This window comes from Zea mays, chromosome 6 (genome assembly GCF_902167145.1).
Source record: "Zea mays cultivar B73 chromosome 6, Zm-B73-REFERENCE-NAM-5.0, whole genome shotgun sequence".
Taxonomy (NCBI): domain Eukaryota; kingdom Viridiplantae; phylum Streptophyta; class Magnoliopsida; order Poales; family Poaceae; genus Zea; species Zea mays.
Genome location: NC_050101.1, coordinates 94234505 through 94253480, shown reverse-complemented (window position 1 = coordinate 94253480; position 18976 = coordinate 94234505). Strand labels below are relative to the sequence as shown.

Genomic DNA, 18976 nt, shown 5'->3' with positions numbered 1-18976 from the left:
CTAAACTTCAGTAGTAACATGTCATTGAAACTTGCAACATATTTATGAAGACTAAAAAATATGCAGCGTGAAGCCCGGGGAATTGAAGTACCAAATGGATACTGTATTTGTATTCCGGCATAGCAACATCTTAGCCATTATTACTCCATCCGATCCAGCAATCCAAATCCCTGTTTATTAGTAGTAGAAAGGATCATTTTTAAGGTTTTTGGCCTCAATATAATACCTCCACCGACCCAAATTAAAAGCTAAAGTAAATACTAATTTGAGACGAAGGAAATGAGCTGTAACCAGAAGCTAATTGAAGCAAACATTTTCTCAATAGTCTCCATTCATCTTGGATATCACGTTTTTCACTTTTTCAATATAAATACACATACAAACAGCCTTAAAGCTAGAAATCGGACCAGCAACTTTCCCTGGTATCAACCCCTTGTTGCACCACGTCCAATGATCCTAACGAGCAGAGCTTCAGCTCACCATGTACCTGCCACTACTGACATTTTTAGCTTTAAGTATTAGCTAATACCACATATTTCTAAGCACTTACCTAGTTCTTTCTTCTTTCCCATGTCGTTTGCACTTCACTGGTATATGTTTTGGCTAAGCTTGTGTTGCGACTCTTCAAATTTAAGTTCAATTTCAGCATACTAACATTAAATGAACCTGGCAAAGTAGCTATCTGTGTTCCAAATTTTGCGGCCAGCAACACATGTGGTGATCTGTACTACTCACTATTTTTGTTCTTTTGCCTTGCGTGGCTGATTAATTTGCAAGAGAATGCACAGATTTACAGTACCATGGCTACTAAACACCCTTTAAATGTTTTTCTTTTTAAAAACATAAAGAGTGTGCACTTCAACTATACAATGTGCACTGTGCAGTAAGAGTTACAAGTAGTCCAGTTAGTAACTAAATTCGTAGTCCTACAAATATATTAAGAAAATGTCATCGCTCCTTGAAACCTTGATACTAATCAAGTACACAAGCAATCTTATGAATGTTTTGCATAATTGCATTGCATCCGCAAAGAAGGTTGGAATGTGAGGACAACAACCAACAGCTCATTTTCACCGTTACAGATGTCATTGGTTTACCAGAAGTGCATCACCCTTTTCTTTTAGAAGAGTACATCCACTGCTCCACATATTCGACTTCGTACCGAACTTACATTTGCCATGTTGTATAGTACAGATGGAGCCTGCCTTCACGACAAGCGGATAAGAAGTCGATGACTCTCACCTTATTAGTCATTGTTTCTAAACTGAACATACTTGCAGTGCCAGTTGCTTATCTCCTAGTAATCGCTATATGCAACACAGTGCAGGGGGAAGACAACTGATGTTTGCTGCTGTTACTGGAGTTTCAGTTACAATCCTCAGCACTGACGTTTCTTTCTGCGTAGAGAAGTGAGTTGAAGGTTTGCAACATATACAAAACAGCATCTAAAGCTGAACATCACGTTCTTGTTGTGCCGATCTGGAAACCGAGGACCCGGAGTAGCTGCTGCATGGCTTTCCCGGTCGAGGCCAAGTCGTTCTCAAATATACTTGCCGACCTATTCGGTAGCACATCACCTCCCTGATACAAGGTAGCGTCGTCGTCGTTGATGCTGCCATTACCAGCATAATTGGCGGCGGAAATGGTGCCATTTTCTTCTCTGGGGACCTCTTCAAGAATCGTCTTGTGTTCGTCCACCACCAGATGATTCAATAAAGAGAAGAACTGTCAGGTAGATAGAGTACATGCTTCTACGCGAAACAAAAGATGTGATGTTGTGGTTGTGGTTACCTGCGGTTGGCCCATTCTGTTTGCTGCTACCATTTCCTGCTGCGGAGGAGCATCTGCAACCACCGCAGCCGACATGTCACTGTTAGTCTCCAGATTCTGATGCTTCTCGGCAAGCAAAAGGGCCTCTCGGTATGGAGCTACTCGTTTGCAAGGATGCGGATGAGCTGTCCACCCGTCCTCCTGCACCAAATAAATAATGATCTTCCAAGCCAAATCCCAAGGAATTTGCATTCGGGCTTTCTAGGGGCTCTTCTCTCTGCTTGTTTGCTGAGCCGAAAAACACAAACCTTGATCTTTGGGTCAGCAACCAAATACTGCTTCAAGATTAGGTGTTTTTAGTACATAAGATCAGGTGTTTGGTTTTGTGGAAGCACAACACAAAATGACAAAAATCTTTGACAATCACAAGAGCACTTAGACTTAACAGTAAATGGCAAGCCACAGATAGACTTACAGTTAGCGCAAGAAGTTGAACTTTTGGATTCTTATGGCCAATCCGTTTCTTCAGTGCCTTGACGACATCTTTCGATTGCCTGTGATAAGCATGGATATGTACAATCAATAAGTGATAACCGAACGACAGTAGAGCAAAGCAGATTAAATGGACTTCTGTTAGGGGGAAATGAAATGAACATGAGGAACCTAGTGCAAGCTATATCATTTGAGTCCAGCAGAATGTTCGATATCCAGTCCCAATTGCTGGCCATGAATCAAATAAAAACAAAATGCATTCGTGAATCAATTGCCAGCAGAATCAGAGGCTCAAATATATTGCCATATGTTGAATCAAAACATTTGAATGCCAGCAGATTGGTTCGGTTCACTGCTGAAATTTTTTGACAGTTGTAAAATCATTTGTGGATATTTTCGCTCATACATGCAGCAAGGTTCTTATCTCTATGACTCTATATACAGGTGATTGGGTGTGTGTTATGTCAGCTACAGACTTGTAGTTCTATGAGTGTCTAATAAATGGCAGCACAAATTGTTCAGAACTTGAAATATCAATAGCTATATCAGGCACATCATATCAGTATAATTTTTTAGCAGTGATCATGAGGGTTTGTTCGACAATTCTGGACCAATTAATGTGCCTTTAGTATGTATATATATGTATAAATACTTCGATCCAGAGTTAAGCTGGTAACGTGACCTCTTCTCTCGTAGCATAATCTGTTCATATCACTGCGTGTTCTCACGTGCAAAAATTCAAAAGATCACCATGTAGCAATATTTGCAAAAGAAAAAAAAGGGGAAATGTGACATACTTGGCTGGACATGAAGCAAATTTGGAGTAGAGAGCTAGAGATAAACCCGCAGCAACTATAAGACTGCCATGTTCTCCGTATGTCAGGACATAGTGTAACAAATATCTGCATTGATCAAAAAGCAGCATCAGCCAACAATTCCTTTTAAGCTTCCCCTACCGAAATAAGAGCAGGAACATACATACCCCGTCAAACAAACAGTGTTGAGAGCATGCGATGACGGTAGCCCATATTCCATGGCATTTTCCCTCTCATCTTCTGTAGCTGTCACTCTTCTAATGGGCGAAGAGCATGGCCGAGGGGCTGACACCATATCCTGCGTTCAGAAAGATCGAGAGTGTCAGTGATTAAACTAAAGCGTGTCCCTTCAATTGTATACAAGTAGATGGCAAAACCTTGACAGAGTTGCTGAGGTAGTCACAGAAAGCCATGAGGAGGGTCATCTGCCCAGCCAGCCTACCGTGTCCACTCTGCAAGATATAGATTTTTTTTCAAAAAAAAGAATTCAGGATCAAAGGGAATTAGTACCGAGAATACAGAAAGCAAGGCAATAAAACCAGTGGGACATGAGAGAGAAGGCATACCCAGAACAGGAGAGGGAGGAATCCCGTGTAGAAGGGCACGGAGACAACACATGACAGCACAGAGAAGAAATTGTCCAGCATCTTGTGCTCCAACTTCTGCAATGATTCAACACATGAGAAACACCGAAGACAATTAAACCTACGAAACTAAAACATCGTAGTTTTTTACAAGACAACCATTCCATTCAAGTTTGATGTAAGACAGTAAGAGAATGAACCTTAGTCAGGTTCATCTTAAATTTACTGAGCAAGTTAATCCTACCAGCACCGAAGTTATCGATCCTATAGACATAAAAGGACGCGACGGTCGAGCAAAAAGGTAGCATCATTCGTGCGTTTACAGCACGTACAGATTCAACAATTCCTAAAGAGAAGCGTAGTAATGCAGTTAATTTGTTCGCCGGAGAATTTTAGGAGAGATTAGAGACGGACCTGGAACCTGAGGATGGTTGGCGTCTCGGCGTGCACCTGGCGCGTGACCCACGGCTGGACGAGCGCGCGCGCCCGGCGCGTGAGGTCGTAGAAGGAGGCCGCCCACACCCAGCCGGCCAGCGCCGCAAGCGCCGCCGCCTGCCACCTGGTCAGTCCAAAGTGGCGACTTTGTGAAGGAAAGCACAATAAAAACCATGTATACATTCTTAGACCTAGGGAGACAGAAATTCGGGTCAGAGATATTATTTCTAAAATCGTTGAAACTTTTTTTCATCAGTATTTAATTATATCACAGTGTACATATTGCATATAGGCATAAGGCAAAACCAAACCCTAATCCTGTGAAATACCCAATCATAAAAAACAAAAACATGTGACCATAATATAATCCATATGATCGAGTAAACTAATGCTAGAAGAAAAAGCCAGTATGTAAGGACAACTTGAATGTCATATCTCTACTACTACTTAAGTGCCTACTGTAGGCGTTCACAGCCATAGTGGTGCACGTTCTGCCGCCCCGCATCCCGTCCGCCTCGCCCTCTGGCCCTCCCCGCGGCAATCTCGGCGCTCGCCCTCCCCAGCGGCAATCTCGGTGTCCCCCGCAGCAAGCTCGGCCTCCCCTGCGGCAATCTCGGCGTCCCCCACAATCACGGTGTCTATCCCTCCCATCTCACCGCTGCCTCATAACACTCCCGTGTCCCACGCCATACGCCCAAGACCGAGCCGCCTAGATCTGATTGGGTTGGCTCTCGTCGCGGGGGCGAAGGGGAAGGCGAGGAAGAACCAGGAGGCATGCGTTCGTCCAAGATGCTGCAACTCCTGATGGCGCTGGCCTTCTCGGCGACCCCGCTGACGCTGTATGTGCCGCCGGCGCGCAGCCTCAGCCTCTTCGTGGAGGCCATGGAGGCCGTCTGCCGCGACTGCGGGCCCTACTCCCACGGCGCTGTCGCCCGCTTCCGCCTCGGCCTCTCCCGCGTCCTCGCCGGCCTAGCGTGCGCCCTCCGCTAGGCGGGCCGGCACCCCATCGCCGGCGCCGGTTCCTCCTGCCTACAGGAGTATACTACACATGGACACACACACGCACGTTCGGTGACCTTGTGCTCTCCCTGCTTTCTATTTCCTTTTGTACTACTAGCGAGGAAGTGGTTTCTAGCGCAGCACAGCAATCTACATGCTGGAGCAGGACTAGCGGTCAGTTTCAAGATCTTTCCTGCTTCGTTTCTCCCTTTTTGTGCTCGGTGCGACGTCACGCCCAGATCCCGTGCTCACCTCCCCGCAATCAAGGTCGTCACGCCCGACGAGGATGGCCGCCAGTCGTCGCACATGTTCAGATAGGTGCATACTATGCAATCAACAGATCTATTTTTTCACTATTTTGCAATATAATTATCAGCGAAGATTCATGTAGTTCTCGTGTACTGCTATATAAAGCACAATACAATGCATCCAGTTTATTTGCCTTCAGTTTAATTAAATAATAAAATTGACTATGGAGAATCTGAACATAGCATGATAGTCACATTGTTACCTGAGACAAATCACAAGACAAAATAGCAGCTTTGTTATTTGTTGCATTGACATGTTATTTTAATATCAATTTACAATACACCAGTAACATCATATATGCTACCTTTTGGCTTGTTCCCTTCATTTTATTAAAAAAATACATAATAATATAATAAGTACCTGTTTGTTCTAAAAATAATACTTCTATAAATGAGAATATTATTTTTCCTTTTGGTAATAATGCAGGTTGATGATACTGAAGTCATCTGTTTTTTGCTGCAAACTGAAATAATTCATCTGTGCTTGCGAACCATGGAGATGGGTAGTGAGCTATCCAAAACTGTATGTAGCTAGCCATATATTCTCATTCAAATATCATTATTTATCTCTTCGGCTTAATACTGGCAAAGGTGTAATAGTTTTTTAGTATTGATTTGTCACTTGAAGTTTATCTTGTGCACTACTATGCCATCATCAGTTATCTCTAGAATATTCTTGTCTTGTACCATCTTCTCTCTGATAAGCCTAAATTTGTACAATTCATAAGCCTAAAAGGTGATTTATATAATATATACAAGGACCCTCAAGAGTTGTTTGGCAATTCAGTGACTATCTTGGGTCCTGTTTTGGGGAGCTTCTGGTGATCGCATAGTATGCACCTATCAAAGTAGTAGCGCCTGAATAATCTATTGTTCATGTCTGCATAAAGAATTTCTGCTTCTTTTTTGCTATTAACTGACGAACATATGAACGTTTCATGCATTGTTGGACAGGCATAGAAGCAGGAGCTCGCACGGCAGTTGGATCTCATCGCCAGGCAGGTGGAAGTGTGGTTCCAGAACACACATGTTCAGATAACACACATGTTCATGCTTATGCTGACCCCACACAGGTTCATATCGTCTTCTGCGTGTATGTAGTTGTTTCTTCTTCAATTCTCTTTGTGGGGAAAACGTTAATGTAAGTTATATTTTTACTTTTTGCACCTCTCACTATTGTTTCTACATCTTTCTTTCTTGAAAACTCGTGAATCTGAATTGTAATGGGATTTCCTTCCACCAATCTACCCATCATGCAGTGGGATTTTCCCAGCAATCAGCTTGATAGGCGACATCGTCATTGTGGGGGTGAGTGAGTCTACCGCTATTATTCAGTCTGAGTCCACTAAACCAGAATTCCACAGGATATGATTGTACCTATATTTCCTGAAAAGACAAATGAAACAAACATCAAAAGCAAGTCACTGCCTATTATTTTTGACCTCCTAATCTTCTACTTCATTGGATTTGCATTGTTCTGGCTGGAGGCTTTTCTGAGCATGTGGGTCATTCAGGTGAAGTTACTGCCTACCGCTTCACTATTCATCCGTCTTGATACTTTCAGTTGGTTGTGAACTATAAGCTTTGCGTCCCGCGGCGTGGAAGGAAATCCACATTACAATGGTAGTGGCATTTTATAGATTTATAGATTGGCATACCACTATTCAATGGTAGTGGTGAATTATCTAGAAGCAACAAAGCAACAGATTTAAAATGCCAGTTATAGAGTTAGGCTTAGTTTTAGTTAAAATATTAGTGGTGAATTATCTAGGCATACATCCAGTCCACACCCTCAACATACCGAGTTAGGCTCAGTTTTAGTTAAACAACGTCTTGGTTTCTTGTGCCTACTGATGGCTTTTCTTAATATTATATCAATGACATCTTAGGTTTTGGAAGGTGGTGCAGTTGTCAGGACTCTTAGAGATCATAGTATTCCTTCTAATGGGGATATCAATGAAAGTAAAGTTTCTTATTTGTTATTATTATATTCTTGTTGGTGCAACCTGAAAATGAAAAGCCAATTACTGAAAGCGGAGATGAAATCTCTTATGAAGGAGCAAAGGCAAAAAGTCCAATATATTTATTATCGGGACTACGAAGGAGATCAACGTAAGTTCAGTTTGGTCCATTTTATCTATTTTCCTTTCTTATGGTATGGAGTCAACAAATGGAATTAAATAGAGCCCATGCTAAGTTTGGACCAAGTCATCACGAGAGAAAGGAATCTATTGGAGCACCTATAAAATTGGATGTGGAAGCTCATGCTCATATTCAGAAGCATAGGTATGCCAATCTATAAAATTGGATGTGGAAGCTCATGCTCACATTCAGAAGCATAGGTATGCCAAATTTTTTTTCTTAATATGTGAGAAGTTATCTTAGGCTCCAGATCAATGCCCACATTATTCTTATCCACAACTTCTTTATTGCACATGCACAATCTATTTATAGGACCAATTATTTGCCTGGTGTTAGTAAATTGATGTGTTGTAAGCTATAATTGTTGTGGTGCCTATTAGCTTCATTGTTGTTCTAATTGTTTGAGGATTTGTGCGTCATTTTTTGTGTCATCAAATGAAGGTTGTGGTCTTGTTGTTACTTGAACTTCTTACCACATAGAAAGCTTCAAGAAGATTTAACTGACGAAATGGTCAAGTTAACACGTTGATAGAAGGAAGTTAACCTGATGATGGTGTTTCCTGATTTAAATGTAGGATTGTGATGGTATGATGGATGTTTCAATTGGAGCCTACTATATAGTCCTCTTCATCATATAAGGTTATGCATATGAACTCTTGGGATTTACAAAATTTGCTTCTATATGTTGGATGCAGCGTAATCTTACATATTCAGAACCAAAGGCTGATGAACTGGCAGCATCAGAAATGGCAGTTGCATATAGCTCCTCGAATTGGGTATTATTAGTTGAGGGATGACATCCATCTACTGCTGAGTAAGTCACAGAAAGTGCTCTGTTCAGGCTGACTAGATAGGGTAATTGTTATTGGTGTGTTCTGTTCAGTTTTTTATAGCATTTTTGGCGGGGTAATATGAACTTCTATTCATTTTTCAAATATATTCTAGACCCTAACTAACTGATCCAAAATGTCACATTGATTGATATGTGGATTTTGATACTTCTGACTCCATGCAACTACTTGGAATGTTGCTTGTCGCGTTGGCTCATTTTTTATTCCTTTTACTGTGCACATTAATAGCATTTTTACCTATAATGAACAGTCTTGTGGTTTTATTTTCATTTCTGGCGTTAAATGTATGTCTTTCTTTCTATTGTATGAGTTTATTTAGGCATAACCTTTATCACTTTCTATCAATGCTACAACAGTAGATATACTACCATTTATCATTGAAGTAATTAAGCGGTTGTATTTCATTTTTTATGTTATCAAAATTTTTAGTTCTTCAAATATAATAGATGAATCATTGCTAAATCTAACATTGCTGTCAATGTTTTCATAGTTCCAAGAACGGAAGCATTTATCTGATGTCCTGTTAAGTGTGTGCAAGGTCATTGGATGACTGCATTCCATTTGGCTTATCGAGTAAGCAATCCCCATTTAACTTTTCAAACTTGTCATATAATACATCCCAGCCTGAGGTCTGTGCCTTCAAGTTGGTTTTATTTTGCACAAAATCGGATGTCATTCCATTTGGCTTATTGAGAGCCCTGAAGCAAGATTCTGGTATTTCAACTTCTGGACCAATCAGCTCAGTCTCTTGTTCGTGAGCAAAATAACCTTCAGTTGGCACATCTTCCAGCACTACAAGATTATCAGAATATGCATACTCATGGAATATAGCTTCAATCCTTTGCCTTTTCTAACAAGTTGGGTTAACACTTGAGATATCATCATTTAACTGGGAAGGGCCATCGTCTAACCACTTATAACTGCCATTTTCAGGATAATGCATTTGCTTATACCCTAACTTGTAATCAATACTGGCAACATTGTCATCTGGGCGGCATGAATTAGTGATCCTTCCAGAGAAACGAACTATGCAAAACAAATGTCATATTAATAATCTAGAAACATGTTTGAGATGGGTTTTATCTATTGATGAGGAGCCTGTTAAGAAATGTTTGGTTCGCCTGTAGCTGCAAGGAATGCTAACTTTTTTTTGGGTTCGTCTCTGCGGAGGATGCCATTGTTAGTTGTAAATATTGGCGGCATATTAGGAAACAAATTATCCCTATTTGAGTTGCACACACATTTCATGTTATTAGTGTGAATTTGTGAGATATTGAGGTTGATGATATATATGTTGTTCATTTCCATATGATCGTTATGCACTAACAGTTATCGAATAATTTATACGCCGTCGCAACGCACGGGCACATACCTAGTATTTATATTAATTAAGCTCAAACGAGGTGACAATATTTATTTTCAATTCAGTTTAGCTCTATTTAAGGATAAATCAAATAGTATGTTTATTCTGAAGCCCACAGAACTAATAAAAGAGCTAATAATTGCATATTGTAGTAATGCGTGATATTCATTGCTTTGAAAACGTGACTGCATCGGTTTTAGGAATTGGGATTCAATAATACAGTGATGCATTCTAGATTTCTACCATAGTGGAGAAACCAAAAATGCTCATAAAAATTAGACAGAGTATCATGGCAATGAGACCTTAAAATATCCCGAACACCAGAAACAGAGCAATGTAACTACTGACTTATGATTTGGAAATGAATGAAAAAATAGCATATTGAGAAGGATACCTGGTCCTTAGGATCAGGCAGAGAATCAATCTCAGAGTTGACAGTGAGGCCATGATACATATCATCCACATTACTACAATTGGCTTCTTGGTTCTTATCGCCATCTGTCAAGTCATTTGACTGGTCTTCTGATAACGACACCAATGGTTTAGTGTCACGCTTCAAATTATATAGCCTAGATGCAAGCCTGTTCGTGCCCCTCCAGACACGAAGACCTTTTGCTCTCTGTTCCATTGAGGAGATAACAGATGGTCGGTGTTTATTTCTCAATTCTTGCAGTCTTGCTTCACCTACAGCTTGATATCCCATGCAAGCTGTTAAAACAAGCTGGCTACTGTCAAAAGTGGAACCAGCTAAAGACTACAAAAGGGTTACTGCATCCCCAGCATCTTTTGTTGTCACAAGTGCAGGACCTGCAATTTATAGTGGTCAGAAGCCTCTATCCAGAATGTAACTTCTAAGATACTCGAGCAGTTTAGCATTAATAAGAAAAGGAGGGACCCCATTACCATACAACTCCATTGGTGCAAGAGCAGTCCGGAACAGCATCACACGGTTTCCCTCAAAGAGAAGAACATCCCACACACGAAGCACTGAAATGTTTAAAAATAGCAGTAAAATGCTAAGAATGTTTCTAGAGAAGATAATAGCTTATAGTCTACTCAAGAAACAGAATATTAGTCCAAGCATACTTGCACAAAGACCAAGGAAACATCAGCTATAAAAAATAGTTAATGACAATAGACCAAAACTCAAATTAGACGACATTGAATCAGCACACGTATAATAGCAAACAAGCACTGCAGCATATGACCATCGGTCACATAACAGCGATAGCCACATGAAAGGCGAAAGGGGCAATTTCCCTCTGTTGCTTGAAACAGATAGAACTAAGGGTTCCATTGATATGATGCAATTCTCCAAAAGTGACTGAGCCATAAGGTCAACTACGACAATCCAATCCAGTCAGCTATTGCAGTCAATAGCATGACCACAAAATGGCTCCAGCCATGGGGCCACGACCTCCCAATCCTACATAGCAGGTACTATCACAGCTTTACAGTTAGCTTGGGATTCATTCTCTCAGTTCTCCAAATCCATGGGACAAAAAATGGGGAAACTGGGAAACTTATAGCCAAAGCGATTCCAGGTACACGTCACCCAGACCCAGTAAACCAAACCTTCCTTGAATCCCAAATCCCCAATTCCCTACACCCTAAATCCGCAAACCTATAGCAGTTCAACTGCAGCGCACAGCTGCAGAGCACGTGGGATAAGAAGGAGCCTGTAGGGGGGTCAAGTCGTACCATGAAGAGGTCGAGCTCCTCCCCGCCGGACGGCCCTCCCGCGGTCGCGGCCCCGGCGGCCGTGGCAAGCGGCGGGGGGCACGCCGCGATCTGCGTGTCGATGCGGGGGAGCTGGTCGACGGGGGTGGCGACGCGTAGGCAGGGGACGTGCGCCTCCAGGAGGGGCTCGTACAGCGGGTGCGCTGCGATGGTCGCCTTCTCCCTCTCCCCGCCGACACCGGGGGAGAAGCTGCTAGGGTTCGGCAACGACGCGACCGCCGCCTTGATGCTTCACTTATGGCGGCGCACCGCCTCGTACCTCCTCGTTGTCTCCGCCCCCAGCCCCCTGGCTAGCGGCTAGCCCAGACCCGCGCGTTCTCCCTCGTCCGGGAGCAGCCTACGGGGTTTGCTGCTGAAGCCTGCTCGCACCAGGGCAAAGGAGGAGTGGGTCTGTATGACGTCGGCGGTGGCGGGCGTGTGTGAGCACCGAGCAGGGAGGGGGAGGGAAGGAAGGTGAGGAGAGACGGCGAACGGGGGAGACTGGGGAGCTTGACGGGGGAGCCGCGGGATCCGGGTTTGGGGCGGGCGGGGGAGGACGCGCCGATGATAGTGGCGGGATCTGGATCTGGGGCGAATGGGGTGTGAGCGCTGCGTGATTGACGGAAGCGGGTGCGGGGGCAAGGTATCGCGAGTGCGAAGGCAGAACCACGGGTTGTGGACGCCTACACTATAGAATTATAGAGTAGTAGAGAAGATACCCGCATTTGAAAAATCTTTCGACTTATACTCATTAAAATCATGCTTAATACTCCACCCATGCTAAACTGTAAGGCATTCCAACTTTATTGGAGAGTCAAATCATCTCAAGTTTGACCTAATTTATACAATATAATAATATTATTTATGATACCAAATAATTATCATTAGTTTTTTATTAATTATACATAGTATATCTAATTACTATCATAAATCTTTATAGTTTTATCTATAATTTTAGTCTAACGTTAAATATTTTGACTCTAATAAAGTTGGAAATATCTTCTAGTCTCTACTACTTAAGATAGCAAGGGTAGCCTGCCGTTCTGCCATCCATCAATCCGCACCGTCGGTCCGTTCTATTGGCAACACCTTCCGTCGGATGCCGTCCTCCGCAATCAGCCAATCACCATAGACCCTCCGCGCCCTCTCCCCTACGAACAACTTTCGCTCACGTCGTCGAATGTCGCGCCAACCATCAGCCGTGTCCCTCCGCACAACCACCAGATCCATTTGTGCGTTCACATCTTCTCCCTTGCAACTGCTTCCGTCATCTCCACCATCGTCCCCACGTTCTCCTCCCTCCGCCTCTCGCTCTGTGCACATCCCCATGCCCACGCCGAGCGCTTGCGCCTCACCGCCCCCGTCGCAGCCACGGCCGTGGCAGCGTCGACGACCTCCCCCGACTTTCCCGCCATGGGCGCCATCCTGGGGAAGCCCACAATGCTCGTGGGTAGTGGCCAAGAAGATCGGAGCCGCGGGGTTCATGCTGAAGGAGGTGGTGCGATGTCTAGCTCCCAGATCGTCGTCCTCACGCTCCTCATGCTCCTGGAGTTCTGGTCAGCGAGATGTTCGTCTTCGTGCTCAGCCTCGTCCTCGAGTCGTCGCGCAAGCAGCGAGAGCAGCGTGGGTCTCATCATCAGGATCACACAAACAGGGTAAGTCTGTCATTGGTCACGACTGCCATCCACGACGAGCCGGATCTCAAAGAGGCGGTAATACTCAGGCCCTTGGGCCACACCTCACACCTCTGATTGAGGTGTTCTCGTAGTAAACCATCGACTTGAACATTATTTTCAGATCCAGCAAAAAGCAGATCCAAAACGGATCAAGCATATTTGCAAGGTCAAGTGTTCATTTAGGACATCCAAAACAAGGCCCTGGTTTTCGAACATGTAGATCTGCAGGTAGGGTGCCGCCGCTGGCTAACATGTACTTCAGCACGTCTTCTCCTCGTCGCCCGCGGTATGGGTCGTCTCTTCACGCCGTCGTTCTGATGCATTCTTGGGGTCTTAGGGATTTTTTTCATGATTAGTGAATTGGTGTGATTTGCTGATGAGTTCGTCACTATGCTAAAATTTGTGGAGGGAGTTCAATGATTTTTCTCAATTTAAGTCTGATGATGAGGGACAATTTTGATAACAGAGGGAGCTGTATGATTCTGCAAAATCTATTTGGATATGAAGTTGACATTATGACTTCTGTTTTGCATTCAAGGGGAGCACAAATGACGCAAAGAAGTTTGACTTGTACACGATGCTAAACAAGCAAAGCTCCAGAGGCAGAATGGCAGTGGCGTCATAGGTAGTTCTGGGTACTCCTGTCTATTTGATATATTTTTCTTCGATTTAGGGACTTAGCTTAACATTAATCTGGAGCATTGACGTAACTATGGAAGTTTGAATTCATGGTCAGATGGCAAATCCCACAGCCCCCTACTTACGAGGATGGAACATGCATATCCAAATGAGTCATCAGAATTCCCTTTGGCTCATCTGTGCATTACGATGGTCGTGAATTCTACAGCAGCACTTTATAGTGGTCGATTACTCAGCAGGTATAACCTTTTTTCTCCTATCAATTTTTGAATATATGTCGGTAGCCGATTTGATATACATCAATAAGAATCACCCCTTTGTATTCCGAAGCAAAATAACAAGCTTACATGCTCTTACTAATATTGTTCATGTTCTTACAGCCATGATTTCATGGCCTACGTTCAGACGGGCTCCGGGAAGCCGATGACCTTCTACTTCCCCATCACCGGCATTGTAGCATCCCAAAAATTCAAATCTTAGAATTTTCTCAAACTCGCTCTAAATTCAAAATGAATTTCAAATTTCATTTCAAAATGTTTGTTTGCGAGTTGATATCAGCAAATAAAATATAGTGGTCTATATTCTCTCCAAAATCCTCCTCAAAATATCCTACAGATATTTCCCCAGTGACACCCCTTCAAGTTCTTTCCAGAAAATACTGCCCAAATATTCCACCAATAATCCTCCAAGTATTTTCCTCCTGAGAAATACCTTCCGAATCATTTTTCAAGTCCCTACAAATATTTTCTTCATAACTTTCCTCATGTCTATACGTATACGTATGCCTCCGGTGTCATACGGTGAGCTCTACAAGCTAATCTCACTCATATAAGACAAATCCATGCTAATCTCCCACTAATCCTCTCATCCTCCCACTAATCCTCTCATCCCCCCCTAATCCCCCCACCATGGCTATAAATAGAGGGGCAAGGGCCTCCTCTCATACCACCCCAAGTCATTTCATGTCAACTCTCCTCCCCCCCCCACACGCCCACTCCACTTCCCACACAAGCACACACTAGCACAAGGATCGTTCGGTCGTTCTTCGATCGTTCGTCCAGCTGTTCTTAGTTTGTTCGTTCGTCCGATCGTTCATGGTTCATTCGTCCGTTCGTCCGATCATTCGATCGTTCGTCCGTTCGTCCAAATAATCTTTGTTCAGTCGTTATGCTGTCGAAATTCCGATCGTTCGTTCGTTCGATCATTCGATTGTTCATCGTTCGTTCATAATTCCTATTCATCGTTCAGCGTTCGTTCATAGTCCCTATTCATCGTTCTTCCAGATAATTTTTGTCCTGCCGTTATGCTGCCGAAATTCCGATCGTTCATTCGTCCGATCATTCGATCATTCGTCCGTTCGTTCGTCCAAATAATATTTTTCTTGCTGTTATGCTGCCGAAATTCCGATCATTCGTTCGTTCGATCATTCGATCGTTCATCGTTCGTTTATAGTTCCTATTCATCGTTCATCGTTCATTCATAGTCCCTATTCATCGTTCTTCCAGATAATCTTTGTCCTGTCGTTATGCTGCCAAAATTTCGATCGTTCGTCCGTTCGTTCATAGTTCCTATTCATCGTTCGTTCATCGTCACTATTCATCGTTCATCGTTCGTTCATACGGCTATTCATCATCACTGTTACTATTCACCGTTACTATTCATCATTACTATTCATCGATGATATCTATAATACCTTTTCGTCGTTACTATTTATTGTTACTATTCATCAATCATCCGATCACCAAAAATTTCAACTACTCATCCGTAATGCTGTCCAGTCCACCTAAGACCAGCCAGACCCATATTCCAGTCATACGAACTCCGGTGACTGTGATTTTCCTTCCAGTAGGGAACTTCTCATCTGGTCACCCATCCCAGGTTTCTCCAAGTTGAGCATGCTTAACTTTGAGATTCCTTCGAACCAGGCTTCCAAACTCTGATTCCAATAATTCTTGTTTCTAAATTCTTATCGAATTATTCTCTCTCCAACCATGTCATCCCTTAAGCATGGTTCATGTTCCAGAAAACTCCCAAAATACTCTTGTCCCATATTCTGCCTATAACTCTCTTGTTCATACTAAGTCAGACGATTCATTCGTCACTATTCTCACCAACAGTGAACTTCACTGTGCTACACCACATACACCCAGCTATAAATACACCCAGCTACCCTCTACCCTCTCCCTCTCCACACACACTCAACACCCTTAGCCAAGGTAAACACCCCACCCACTCAGTTACTCCGCTCTGCCGGCTACGCTCATAGTGTCGCTTCGCCTCCAGTCCACCCTCCTGGTAAGCACCTCCGCTCCGCCACTAGTAGTATCTCAACACCACATAACGCAGATTCTGCTCAAGACTCTACCCATCCATATATCGCTATTCTGACCACTATATTAAATATTTGTTGCTATACTTGTTGTTTTGTATGTTTGCTTGTTCATGTTGCATAGTTATCGGAGCGTTCGTGCCGTCTCGTGGAGGCCAGATCTGCAAGTCTACGCCAGGCAGTGGAGCTAGAAGCCAGTTCCACGAGCTCCCCTTCCCCCTTCGCCGGATAAGCACAGCAAGCTCACTGGATCCCTTTGATGCATAAATTACCTATAATTTTTCACCACAACCCTCAGCCTGTTATTTTATGCATGGTATGATTTTGAGTCAAGTTATTATGGCCACCCAGCCGCTTGCCGCAATCAATCCTTGATATATTTGTTACAAATGATTTGAGAAAAGGTGTGAGTTTTCAAAAGAAAATGCTTTTCAAAATGTGTATGATGAAGGGTTTTCACCCTTATCACCTTTGATTAAGGATGATCAGGGACTCCCTGGTTTACGGGAGGGCCTAAGGTGATGGCTCAGCTGGTTTAGGTGTGAGCAGAAGAATTGTCCCCTCACATAAGGACCGGTTTGTCATCCTTCACTACCTGTACTCATGATAAGTACAACCACTCGAGACTGTATGGGCAGTCACTCAATCTGAACTCGTGTGGTCCAAACCCCAGGGTTATGAAGGCTGGGGAGCACCGGGAGGATAAGAAGGGGGAATGTTTTGTCCGGTTTGGACATGGCGGTGGCCTGACTCCTTCCGATATAACCGTTAAGGTAAGGACGTGCGAGGAAAGAAAGAGATTCAGCATTCGGATCTCACGACGGTGAGATCGCAGAAATCGGACTAGTGGGTAAAGTGTACGCCTCTGCGCAGAGTTCAAACCTATTCGAATATTCTGTGTCCACAGGAATAGACGAGTCTGGTGTGGTATGACAATTAGTGTTTTGTTTTCAAAAAAAGGGTGCGTTTGAGAAAAGTGGTTTTTAAAAGGTCCGGCGATTGAGCCGTGAGCTATGGTGGACGGGAAGTCCAGTAGCTGTTTTTGAAAAAGAAAACCAGTGGGAAACTGCTGAGATACCTAGATGGTTTAGTCTAGGGGATTTTGTTCTATATTGAAAAAAAACTTCCTGCTTCTTTGGGAGAGGATGCGCTTTGAAAAATACAAAATGTTTTACAAAACAACCCTGCATAAAATATTGTTGTTTCTGCAAAATATCCTGAGCTCCACATATTTCATGCATTATATCTGATTTCCCCATTCCGCGGGTGATGGTGGGCTGCTGAGTATGTTTGTACTCACCCTTACTTATTTGTTGTTTTTCAGAAAAGGAGATCGGGTAAGAGTTACGCCTATTCCCAACCTTGCGTGTGGCTGTTGGACCGCTGATTTGCTTCGTTGTGTATATCGGGCTGCTTCAGCCCCACTCTGATGATATGTCCCGAGTTGTGGACCAACTCTTAAAGTTGATCGTCACCTTTATAGGTTTGTCTCGTTTAAGCAGATCTGGAATTATCTGATGTATAAATGTGTTTACTAGCCTCCTGTGACTAGTAATTGTATCACATTTGAGTCCCAGAGGATCTGGAGCACTTCAGGCATCGTCATGTAGCCTGCTAGAATGCCACAGCGAGGCAGGAGCATGAGGATGAGAACCGCATACCCATCTGCCCTCATACTCCCCCACAAGAGAGCAGGGCCTCTCTCCCTCTCCTCTCACCTTCCCCGGCGGCGACACCCCTCCCCCCTCCGTTTCCCCTCCTCGGCGGCGCCCCTTTCCCCGTCCCCGGCGGCGGCGGCGGTGGCGCCCGCGTTCCCGTGCTCCCGCGCCCGTGCGCCCCTCCCCGGCGGCTGTGGCCGTGCCCCGCGCGCCCGGTGCGGCCAATCCCGCCCCCGGCCGGCCCGGTCTCGTCCTCCCCTGCGCAGCCCTCTCCTCTTTCCCTCCTCTCTCTTCCATGGATGGGAGGAAGAAGATGAGAGGAAGAAGACGATGACAGTCTCGTAAATTTAGTCCGCGCGAATTACAGTATGGTTTAAAATCTTCATAACTTTTACGTTTTAAACCCGATTCGATCCATTCAAGTTGCGTTAGATTCGTATTAAAATTATCTTAATTTATAAATATTTATCCCAATTTTTGCACATTTTATTTAATTTAGTTAAACGTTTGTTTAACCAGTGGCTACTAAAACGACGTTTTAATTTAAAAACCTAATTTATGAATTCGATTTGCGCATTTATAATTAGTCACCAATATGATTAATCTTAACTGAAATGTTATTTATTAATAATTATTTAGTTTAATCACGTTGTTTATTTATTAGTTTCGCATGTCGGTCCGCGTGTGTCGCGGTGCTGTTTCGCGCACGTCGTCGCGTGTCGTTCGCGAGTATCGCGTGTGTTGTTCGCACGCGTTGTCATGTGCCGTCCTCGTGGTCGCGTGCTGGTTCGTGCCGGTTCGCGCATCGTTCGCGCTGGTCGTGCGCACTGTTTCGTGTGTCGTCGGCGTGCTGTGTCGCGCGTGTTCGCGCGTCGTTTGCACGCTGTCGTGTTGTTTCGCTTGTCATAAATTCGTCTCGCTTAAAATCTCTTGTGTTAATTAAATTACTTATTTATTTGACAGTTGTTAGTGTAGCAGATGAATCAAACTAAATAGTAGATATAATTTATAATTGATAAGGTCGAATTAATTGTTAGCGTTAATACTTGTTTAGCGTAAACGCGATATTTTCCCGACCGTCGCTTCGAGTTCGACATTTCTTTCCCTCGCGTGACCATAGAATCGAGCTCTGTTTTATGCTACATATTTTTATATCATTTTATCTTATATGGTGTAATGTTCTTATGTATTTATAT

At 43.6% G+C, this 18976-nt stretch overlaps 2 protein-coding genes across 20 annotated transcripts; one reads left to right on the top strand and one right to left on the bottom strand.

The window, feature by feature from the left end:
* Window positions 1–1149: 1149 nt before the first annotated feature.
* On the bottom strand, window positions 1150–3899 carry LOC103629566 (uncharacterized). Its single transcript, XM_020539301.1, has 7 exons — window positions 3644–3899; window positions 3455–3529; window positions 3245–3375; window positions 3060–3164; window positions 2246–2324; window positions 1792–1971; window positions 1150–1683 (listed from the first exon to the last, which is right to left on the bottom strand). Exons 1-7 carry the CDS (start codon window positions 3722–3724, stop codon window positions 1459–1461), a joined length of 876 nt encoding a protein of 291 aa, XP_020394890.1. The 5' UTR covers window positions 3725–3899; the 3' UTR covers window positions 1150–1458.
* Window positions 3900–4300: 401 nt separating this feature from the next.
* On the top strand, window positions 4301–9697 carry LOC103629565 (uncharacterized). 19 transcript variants are annotated; one of them, XM_035959990.1, is made up of 9 exons: window positions 4301–5413; window positions 5831–5926; window positions 6358–6544; window positions 6663–6917; window positions 7293–7365; window positions 7461–7515; window positions 7588–7745; window positions 8241–8359; window positions 8887–9682. In XM_035959990.1, the coding sequence occupies exon 1, from the start codon at window positions 4871–4873 to the stop codon at window positions 5084–5086; it is 216 nt and encodes a 71-aa protein (XP_035815883.1). In that variant the 5' UTR covers window positions 4301–4870; the 3' UTR covers window positions 5087–5413; window positions 5831–5926; window positions 6358–6544; window positions 6663–6917; window positions 7293–7365; window positions 7461–7515; window positions 7588–7745; window positions 8241–8359; window positions 8887–9682. The 19 variants fall into 19 exon arrangements, 14 of the variants coding, with proteins under 14 accessions (XP_035815883.1, XP_035815881.1, XP_035815875.1 ...); XM_035959988.1 differs by adding an exon at window positions 7987–8130 and having other exon boundaries at window positions 6663–7365; window positions 7601–7745; XM_035959982.1 differs by having other exon boundaries at window positions 7293–8130.
* Window positions 9698–18976: the final 9279 nt, after the last annotated feature.